Here is a 10,710-nt window from a genome sequence, read left to right as displayed (position 1 = left end):
CGAACGCGACCCACAGCAGACTCTGACCAAAACCGCGGGCTTTTTCGTATTTTATCTCTTAAACAAAGGGATGTCTGCGTGCGTGCAAAGGGGGAGTGGCCATCTCCATCCTTGCAGGCGAGCCATCCAATCAGAGGTAGCCGCTCTCCGACCATGAGCCAATCATGGGCCGAGAGCGCGAACCAGCAGACCAATCAGAGCCCAACCCAAGTCAACCAGAGCCAAGCACGCCCTGTTCACGTGATCTGCATGAGCATGTTCAATTTGCATAATACATTGAGCAGAATAAGTTTTATATCTAATTATAAAGCAAAGAACAAGTTAAAAGATAATAAAAAGATAATAAAAAGAATAATGATTATCAAAGAACATAAAATAAAAAGATAATAAAAAGATAAAAAATACAAAATACCAGATCAGGAACATACAATCTTCAAAGCTGAAGTACAGATGACGTAAAGTCTGAAGGTTTTGATGAGAGTGACCTGAACCAAATCTTGGGTCTCCATCTACATAACGGTCCTGAGGGGATGTACGCCCATGAATCTGAGGACTCAAAGGTCTAAAGATCAAAGAGGAGGAGCAGTTGATTTTGTAAAGTGGTTTAAAAACCAAGTGAACAAGTTATCGAATGAGTTAGGGGACACTGGGATAAGGTGAGTCAAATTGGGTAAAGTTCTCTTGACTTAAGCTGTGCTGTTTTGGAGCAGGAAAGAGCATGAGGGCTTTCAAAATTTTACGGCCTGCAGAATGCAGAGCAGAGCTGAACATCTAACCTTTGTCTCCTCATTTGCAATCAGAGTTTATTCTCTGCAATTATTCTTCCCATATCACATCTTCAAGAAAACATGAAACTTTAAATAGTTATTGTGACTTTTAATATTTTTAATATAAACCTTGAACTAAATCAAAACAAAAGCATGAACCAAATATCTAAAGATGAAAATCATTGGATCACATCTCTGCTTTTTGCAGATGATGTGGTTCTATTGGCTTCATCATGTCATGATCTACAGCACTCACTGGAGCGCTTTGCAGCTGACCTGACCCCGGATAAGGGGAAAAAAATTGATATAATGAAGACACATAGAACTACGTTTAAACCAGAAAAATATAGAAGAACAAAAGATCAGATACATCAGAGCAATTATCCTTGGTCAATAATAAGAGAAGAGAGCAAATCTAGTTGGGTTTACGGAACTTTGCAGAGGATCCAATCTCCCAAATCCCAACTCCGGCCAGTAGCGGCTGAGTGAATGTGGTCTGAACTCTGTGGAGGAGAGTCATAGTTTCAGAGACGCTGTAGAAGGACAGAATACCTGATGTGTGATCCAGGTACACTCCTAGTCTGGAGAAAACTGGACCTGAGATGGAGGTCCAGATGTCGTTGTGACCAAATTTAAAACTGTTTTGGTAACATAATAAAGCCCAAGATTTGTCATTATCTCCAAATCTACATACTTTTCCACATCCTGCTCTGCTGATATTCTTGTATGCTACTGCTACATGAATCCATGCCCTGCTCCACTCCACTTCCCAGTAGCAACGTCCAGTCAGACTCTCTCTACTCACAACCTGAGCAAAATAAGTGAATCTGTCTGGATGACTAGAATAAGACTGATGTTGAGCCGTCACTATTGCCTTCTTGTTCCCCTCTGATAGTACCAGCTGTGGGTGTGCTGTGTTTGGATCCAAGGTGATTTCACATGAACATCTTAAGAATCCAGCTCTGCTCTTTGGTTCTGGTTCTGACAGTAGAACATCCACCTCAGTGACCATCAGTGAGATGTTTGTCCATAAGTCTCTCAGAACATCCTGTAGTTTGTCTCTGAGCTCTGACACAGCTGCTGTCACATCCTCAAAGTGTCTCAGAGGACGGATGTTGATGCTGGATGAGTGTGTCGACTCACTGAGTGCTGGCAGTGAGGGGTAGTTGAGGAGAAACTGGTTGTGATCCTCCGTGTGTGAGAGCTGCTCCAGCTCAGCGTCTTTCCTCCTCAGCTCAGTGATCTCCTGCTCCAGCTTCTCCTGAAGCTCTTTGACTCGACTCACTTCAGTTTCCTGCTGGGATCTGATCTGCTGCTTCACCTGAGAGCTTCTTTTCTGGAGGAGACGGATCAGCTCGGTGAATATCTTCTCGCTGTCCTCCACTGTTTTCTCAGCAGAGTGATTGATGGCCTCCACCTCCTGTTGAAGCAGCTTCACATCTTTCTCCTGATTCTGGATCATCTGCTGGATGTTTCCTCGTCTCTCCTCCAGCTCTCTCTGCCTCTCAGTCCTTTCTGCTGCAGCTGACACTGTGTCATGGCCTTTATGTTCATCCACAGAGCAAAGATAACAGATACACTTCTGATCAGTGCGGCAGAACATCTTCATCACCTCATCATGCTTAGAGCAGATGTTCTCCTGGAGGTTCTTGAATGGCTCCACCAGCTTGTGTTTCCTGAAAGGAGCTGAATCATAATGAGGCTGAAGGTGTTTCTCACAGTAAGAGGCCAGACAGACTAAACAGGACTTGATGGCTTTCAGTTTTCTTCCACTGCAGACATCACAGGCCACATCTTCAGGTCCAGCATAGCGGTGATCAGCAGGGACAGCTGGGAGTCCAGTCTTGTTCAGCTGCTCCACTAATGCTGCTAGCATGGTGCTCTTCTGTAGTTCAGGCCTTGGTGTGAAGGTTTTCCTGCACTGAGGACAGTGGTAACTTTTCTTCCTCTCACCTTCATCCCAGAAGCTTGTAATACAGTTCAGACAGTAGCTGTGTCCACAGGGAATCGTCACCGGATCCTTCAGTAGATTCAGGCAGATGGAACAGGAGAAAGTTTCTCTGTCCAGCTGATTCTGCTCCATTTCTGCTCTTGGTCAGAGTGACTCTGTTAGTTTCATTTCCTGATAACATAAACCAGTTTGAGCTCTGATCTATGAATCATATGTCAGAGCAGAGAGGCTGCAGCCAATCAGCTTTTAGCTTCAGCAGATGTTTGATCCACCCAGTTACAAGGTGAGTTTAAGAGCAGGAAGAAGAGGGAGGAATACCAAACTTTGGTTCCATGAAGAGGAGGGCTGTTAAAGTAATAAAGTTGAACCGACTTTACAACATTTTTTTGTTCAGATAATGAAATAAGAATCATTGCTGCTAAAGAAACTGGATGTGTTTGGTTGCTCAGGGAAACCTGTTACCTGTTTCCTAACTGCACTCTAATATCAACAGGACACCGAGTTTTATCTTCTGTGTAAAAACAAGATGAAACAGCAGTTTTATTATATTTCATGCTTTATATTTGTCAGTCTTCATGGAGTGAAGATGACAAGAGTTTTGGTCAGTTTAGGCTTAAAGCAGTGAGAGTGAAATCCCAACATCCGACTGTTTGACAGAACTTACTGTAAGCCACTGATCCCTTCTGCTCTGGGATGGACTGAGATAATAAAATATAAGGAGGGAGTGAGGGTCGTCTGTCTTTCCTATTCTGCAGCTGCAGTCTGCCTGGCATGGATTGTCTTTTTTTTTAAGTGTGACCTAAATCAAATCTTTGGTCATCCCTCTCAGTGATCCTGAACGGGCCAATCTAGCAGCCAGGCCACCAGGAAATATCCCGGTATTCCTGATGGCCAGTCTGACCCTGACTTACCTTATCTATATTAATTAGGGGAGACGATGGTAAGATGAGACATTTTTCATATTTGATATCACTGAATCTAGGCAACGTAAGTTTGGTCGCCAACTAATATATCTGCATATTTGTCCATTGGCTATAGCAAAGTTGACTTGATCTATTGTGTTTTAGAGCAGGAAGAAGCATGAGGGTTATCAAAGTTTTACAACCTGCAGAATAAAGAGTAGATCTGAACATCTAACCTTTGCCTCCTCATTTACAATCAAGAGTTAAATATTTACTGAGTTTATTCTCTGTAATTCTTCTTTCCATATCACAGCTTAAAGAAAACATCAAACTTCACATTGATAAATTGATTATTCTGACTATTAATATTTTTAACATAAATAATTACCTAAATTAGAACAAAAAACATGACCCAAATATCTATAGATAAAAATCACTGATTGAATTCAAATTTGTTTGTATTAGCAGGTGAACTGATCAGTTCCTGTAATAAATGTTTCTTTCTGTAATCTCTCTGCAGCAGAGCTGGAAGTAGAGAGTTCTTGATGAACATCTTATCTTCTCCAGCATCACATTAAACACTGTTAGGAAATTACAATTTATTGTAACAATGAAGAGAAAACTTTCCCATGTTTCTGTAATCAATGTATTTTGTAGAAGAAAGCCAAAGAGACAGCACAGCAGATATTTATTTCTCTGATCTAAATCTAAAGAACTGAGACAAGAACTAAGTTATTTAAATGTTGTCACAATGAAGAAGACAGAAGCAAGTTAATTTCACTTCAATCTCAGCTGATTTTAACAAGAAAATCCAGAAAAGAGAAATATACCAATACAAATATTCAATCCAAAGTATTAGAGTCAAGAGAATTTCAGATTTTTATTTGAAGAAATATTTCTGTATCTTATAATATTGACAGAAAACGTCAGGAGTGATATTCTTTATGGTTTCTGTAGTGCAGACACAGAAAACTACATTTAAATAAGGAAAATAAAGAAGAACAAAAAAGAACAAAAGATCAGAGACATCAAAACAATGAACCCTGATCACCAGTCAGAGAGAAAAGGGGAAATCTATCTGGGTTTACAGAACTCTGCAGAACTTTCAACCCAAACTCCAGCCAGTAGCGGCTGAGTGAATGTGGTCTGAACTCTGTGGAGGAGAGTCATGGTTTCAGAGATGCTGTAGAAGGACAGAAGACCTGCTCTGTGATCCAGGTACACTCCTAGTCTGGAGGAACTTGGACCTGAGATGGAGGTCCAGATGTTGTGACCAATTGTTAAACTGTTTTGGTCACATGATAAAGCCCAAGATTTGTCATTATTTCCAAATCCACATTGACTCCCCCATCCTACTCTGCTGATATTCTTGTATGCTACAGCTACATAAATCCCTAACCCGCTCCACTCCACCTCCCAGTAGCAACGTCCAGTCAGACTCTCTCTACTCACAACCTGATAATAATCAGTGAATCTGTCTGGATGATTATAAGACTGATGTTGATCCATCCATGTTGCCTTCTTGTTCCCCTCTGATAGTACCAGCCGTGTGTTTGCTGTGTTTGGATCCAAGGTAATTTCACATGAACATTTCAATAATCCAGCTCTGCTCTTTGGTTCTGGTTCTGACAGTAGAACATCCACCTCAGTGACCATCAGTGAGATGTTTGTCCATGAGTCTCTCAGGACGTCCTGTAGTTTCTCTCTGAGCTCTGACACAGCTGCTGTCACGTCCTCAAAGTGTCTCAGAGGACGGATGTTGATGCTGGATGAGTGTGTCGACTCCCTGAGTGCTGGCAGTGAGGGGTAGTTGAGGAGAAACTGGTTGTGATCCTCTGTGTGTGAGAGCTGCTCCAGCTCAGCATCTTTCCTCCTCAGCTCAGTGATCTCCTGCTCCAGCTTCTCCAGATGTTCTCCTGGAGGTTCTTGGACGGCTCCACCAGCTTGTGTTTCCTGTAAGGAGCTGAATCATAATGAGGCTGAAGGTGTTTCTCACAGTAAGAGGCCAGACAGACTAAACAGGACTTGATGGCTTTCAGTTTTCTTCCACTGCAGACATCACAGGCCACATCTTCAGGTCCAGCATAGCGGTGATCAGCAGCAGCTTGGAGTCCAGTCTTGTTCAGCTGCTCCACTAACGCTGCTAACATGGTGTTCTTCTGTAGTTCAGGCCTTGATGAGAAGGTTTTCCTGCACTGAGGACAGTGGTACCTTTTCTTCCTCTCACCTTCATCCCAGAAGCTTGTAATACAGTTCATACAGTAGCTGTGTCCACAGGGAATCATCACTGGATCCTTCAGTAGATCCAGGCAGATGGAACAGGAGAAAGTTTCTCTGTCCACCTGGTTCTGCTCCATCTCTACTCTCAGTCACAGTACCTGTGTTAGTTTCACTTCCTTAAAACAGAAACCGGTTTGAGCTCTGATCTATGAATCACATGTCAGAGCAGAGAGGCTGCAGCCAATCAGCTTTCAGCTTCAGCAGATGCAGGATCCACCCAGCTACAAGACGAGTTTAAGAGCAGGAAGAGGAAGGAGGAATATCAGACTTTTTCCGGAAGAGGAAGACTATTAAAGTAATAAAGTTGAACCGACTTTACAACCGTTTTCTGTTCAGAACAGCTGATTCAGTTATCAAATCTCTAATCTTCAACATCTGATCTTTTCACAGTATCAGATAATGAAATAAGGATCATTGCTGCTAAAGAAACTGGATGTGTTTGGTTGATCAGAGAAACCTGTTGCCTGTTTCCTTACTTTACTCCAATATCTACAGTACAGTAGAGTGCAGTCGTAGAGTCCAATATTTGCATCATATCCAAATCAGTTCAGTTTGTTGTTGCTTGTGATGAATCTTTTTAAAAACCTGTAAAACCTTTACTGGTCTCTCACCAGGCAGAGGTGCTGCAACCAAACATTCCTGGCAGAGGTCAGAGTCCTTTGACTCCAAACTCCAGCAGAAGCAGGTAGAAAACTCTGCTTCAACACCAGAATAACCACAAAACCTTCTTTACAGACATGATAAATGGGACTTTTGTGTTATGTATGTAAATAGGTATGTTTGTATGGATGGATGTGTTCATGCTGGGTATATATTTATTTTATAAATTTATTCTTGTGTGAATTCCATTAAAGTAGATGTATTAATTGGTATAAAAATTTATTTACAAGCGATTCTCTTCGTATATGATCGTTTCTGTGAGTACGGATATGTTTTAGAAGGTGAACTGATCAGTTCCTGTAATATCTACATAGCAGCATACGATTTTATCATTTTACATTTTAAGCCTCTTTAAAAGCTCACCAAGAAAGGACATAATTTAAAATCATCACTCAATTCATTCCACAATCTCTCCGTCATAAGGGGTGGTTTGGTGGTGGTGAGGATTGACGCCGAGACCCAGGTATGGTGATGATGATGAAGAGTTTAATGATGAAGGCTCAAAACAGTCCAACACAGGCAGCACGGTAGAGAGATTAGCACACAGCTAAAGACCGGTAGCAACTGATACACAGGACTGGAAACGAGAGCTAACGCTATCCAGGACTTCACAGTTCTATTGGAGCGCATAGACGTCAAACAACTGACGTAAGACGGACGTGCAAACGACAAGGACCCGACAAGAGACAAAGACAACAGGTGGGTTTAAATACACAGGGAGGGTAATCAAGGGAATGAGACACACCTGGGAACAATCAATGGGGAAGACGCAGAGACAGACTCACAGGGAACAGGATAACAATAAACACAGAAACAACTCAAAAATAAACAGAAAACTACGGATCATACCCCGCCTCTCGCCCGGAACGTTAGCTGGAGATAGGTACCAGCACCCCTCCCGACCCCACTAAGGGACAAAGGTGTAAAGAAAATGGATGGATGGATGGATGGATGGATGGATGGATGGATGGATGGATGGATGGATGGATGGAACTACGGATCATGACACTCACGCCAATAACTGAAACACATCTGGACTTTACCTGGCTCTTCTCTTTTGCATGTTCAAATATAAACAAACCTCACAAATTATATTTATTCTCTCTTAATTTAAATAATTTCTGAATACCAGAAGGAAGACTTTTTGTTCAATGCTTTATACATTATTTCCAATACTTTTATATATACAATATATTTAAATTTTAAAGTATTACTTGACTCTATATCTACATATTTGCCCATTGGCTATAACAAAGTTGACTTGATCTGTTGTGTTTTAGAGCAAAAGAAAGCATGAGGGTTAGCAAAGTTTTAGCGCCTGCAGAATACAGAGTAGATCTGAACATCTAACCTTTGTCTCCTCATTTACAATCAAGAGTTACATATTTACTGAGTTTATTCTCTGTAATTCTTCTTTCCATATCACAGCTTAAAGCAAATCTCAAACTTAACATCAGTTAATTATTCAGACTATTAATATTTGTAAGATAAATCATGAACTAAATCAGAACAAAAACCATGAACCAGATATCAATAGATAGAAATTCCTGATTTAATTTAGATTTGTTTGTATTAGCAGGTGAACTGATCAGTTCCTGTAATAAATGTTTCTTTCTGTAATCTGTGTGCAGCAGAGCTGGAAGCAGAGTTCATGATGAACATCTGATCTTCTACAGCATCACACTAAACAGTCTGAAGAAAAATTATGTTAGGAAATTACAATTTATTGGAATAATAAAGAGAAAACTTTACATATTTCTCTCTAATCAAGTTTTATTGAAGAAAGTCAAAGAGACAGAACAGCAGATATTTATGTCTGTGATCTAAATCTAAAAATTGAGAAGAAAACATCAGTTCATATTAGTTTCAGTTTCTGCTTTGGACTCAACTGAGAACAACGAAAACTTCCAAATACATCAATACAGATATTATAGCAAATCTACTGTAGCCCAGAGAAGTTTAGCTTTATATATGGAGAAATATTTTTGTGTCATATAAGATTGGAAGAAAACAACAGCATTGATATTCTGGAACAGAGCCAAAGTACTACATTTAAGCCAAAAACATTAAGAAGAAAAGAACAAGATATCAGAACAATAAACACTGATCAACAATCACAGAGACAAAAGAGGAAATCTATTTGGGTTTACAGAACTTTGCAGAACCTACAACCCAAACTCCAGCCAGTAGCGGCTGAGTGAATGTGGTCTGAACTCTGTGGAGGAGAGTCATAGTTTCAGAGACGCTGTAGAAGGACAGAAGACCTGCTGTGTGATCCAGGTACACTCCTAGTCTGGAGGAACCTGGACCTGAGATGGAGGTCCAGATGTTGTTGTGACCAAACTGTAAAAACTTTTGGTAACAATATAAAGCCCAAGATTTGTCATTATATCCAAATCCACATTCATTCCCACCTCCTGCTCTGCTCATATTCTTGTATGCTACTGCTACACGAACACATAACCCGCTCCACTCCACCTCCCAGTAACAACGTCCAGTCAGACTCTCTCTACTCAAAACCTGATACCAATCAGTGAATCTGTCTGGATGATTAGAATAAGGCTGAGGTTGATCCATCACTGTCGCCTTCCTGTTCCCCTCTGATAGTACCAGCCATTTGTTTACTGTGTTTGGGTCCAAGGTGATTTCACGTGAATATCTTAATAATCCAGCTCTGCTCTTTGGTTCTGGTCCTGACAGTAGAACATCCACCTCAGTGACCATCAGTGAGATGTTTGTCCATAAGTCTCTCAAAACATCCTGTAGTTTCTCTCTGAGCTCTGACACAGCTGCTGTCACGTCCTCAAAGTGTCTCAGAGGACGGATGTTGATGCTGGATGAGTGTGTCGACTCACTGAGTGCTGGCAGTGAGGGGTAGTTGAGGAGAAACTGGTTGTGATCCTCTGTGTGTGAGAGCTGCTCCAGCTCAGCGTCTTTCCTCTTCAGCTCAGTGATCTCCTGCTCCAGCTTCTCCTGAACATCTTTGACTCGACTCACTTCAGTTTCCTGCTGGGATCTGATCTGCTGCTTCACCTCCGAGCTTCTTTTCTGGAGGAGACGGATCAGCTCGGTGAAGACCTTCTCGCTGTCCTCCACTGTTTTCTCAGCAGAGTGATTGATGGCCTCCACCTCCTGTTGAAGCAGCTTCACATCTTTCTCCTGGTTCTGGATCATCTGCTGGATTTTTCCTCGTCTCTCCTCCAGCTCTCTCTGCCTGTCAGTTCTTTCTGCTGCAGCTGACACTGTGTCATGGCCTTTATGTTCAGCTACTAAACACAGGCTACAGATACACTTCTGATCAGTGCGGCAGAAAATCTTCATCACCTCATCATGCTTAGAGCAGATGTTCTCCTGGAGGTTCTTGGACGGCTCCACCAGCTTGTGTTTCCTGAAAGGAGCTGAATCATAATGAGGTTGAAGGTGTTTCTCACAGTAAGAGGCCAGACAGACTAAACAGGACTTGATGGCTTTCAGTTTTCTTCCACTGCAGACATCACAGGCCACATCTTCAGGTCCAGCATAGCGGTGATCAGCAGCAGCTTGGAGTCCAGTCTTGTTCAGCTGCTCCACTAACGCTGCTAACATGATGTTCTTCTGTAGTTCAGGCCTTGATGAGAAGGTTTTCCTGCACTGAGGACAGTGGTAACTTTTCTTCCTCTCACCTTCATCCCAGAAGCTTGTAATACAGTTCATACAGTAGCTGTGTCCACAGGGAATCATCACCGGATCCTTCAGTAGATCCAGGCAGATGGAACAGGAGAAAGTTTCTCTGTCCAGCTGATTCTGCTCCATCTCTACGCTCAGTCACAGTACCTGTGTTAGTTTCACTTCCTGAAAACAAAAACCGGTTTGAGCTCTGATCTATGAATCACATGTCAGAGCAGAGAGGCTGCAGCCAATCAGCTTTCAGCTTCAGCAGATGCAGGATCCACCCAGCTACAAGACGAGTTTAAGAGCAGGAAGAGGAAGGAGGAATATCAGACTTTTTCCGGAAGAGGAAGACTATTAAAGTAATAAAGTTGAACCGATTTACAACCGTTTTCTGTTCAGAACAGCTGATTCAGTTATCAAATCTCTAATCTTCAACATCTGATCTTTTCACAGTATCAGATAATGAAATAAGGATAATTGCTGCTAAAGAAACTGGATG

At 41.8% G+C, this 10,710-nt stretch overlaps 2 protein-coding genes across 2 annotated transcripts; both read right to left on the bottom strand.

Moving 5' to 3' along the window:
- Positions 1-413: 413 nt before the first annotated feature.
- On the bottom strand, positions 414-2,886 carry LOC148153957 (tripartite motif-containing protein 16-like). Its single transcript, XM_088015854.1, has one exon. It carries the CDS (start codon positions 2,848-2,850, stop codon positions 1,183-1,185), a length of 1,668 nt encoding a protein of 555 aa, XP_087871980.1. The 5' UTR covers positions 2,851-2,886; the 3' UTR covers positions 414-1,182.
- A 5,429-nt stretch (positions 2,887-8,315) lies between these two features.
- On the bottom strand, positions 8,316-10,385 carry LOC148153956 (tripartite motif-containing protein 16-like). Its single transcript, XM_088016089.1, has one exon. It carries the CDS (start codon positions 10,350-10,352, stop codon positions 8,697-8,699), a length of 1,656 nt encoding a protein of 551 aa, XP_087872215.1. The 5' UTR covers positions 10,353-10,385; the 3' UTR covers positions 8,316-8,696.
- Positions 10,386-10,710: the final 325 nt, after the last annotated feature.

Source organism: Poecilia mexicana, unplaced genomic scaffold (genome assembly GCF_051168715.1).
Source record: "Poecilia mexicana isolate PSO_F unplaced genomic scaffold, ASM5116871v1 scaffold_18, whole genome shotgun sequence".
Taxonomy (NCBI): domain Eukaryota; kingdom Metazoa; phylum Chordata; class Actinopteri; order Cyprinodontiformes; family Poeciliidae; genus Poecilia; species Poecilia mexicana.
Note: the sequence above shows the minus strand (reverse complement) of the source record. Positions and strands in the feature narration are given on the sequence as shown.

Coding starts and splice junctions, on each gene's coding strand:
- LOC148153957 (XM_088015854.1), bottom strand. CDS start 2,850: ATGGAGCAGAATCAGCTGGACAGAGAAACTTTCTCCTGTTCCATCTGC.
- LOC148153956 (XM_088016089.1), bottom strand. CDS start 10,352: ATGGAGCAGAATCAGCTGGACAGAGAAACTTTCTCCTGTTCCATCTGC.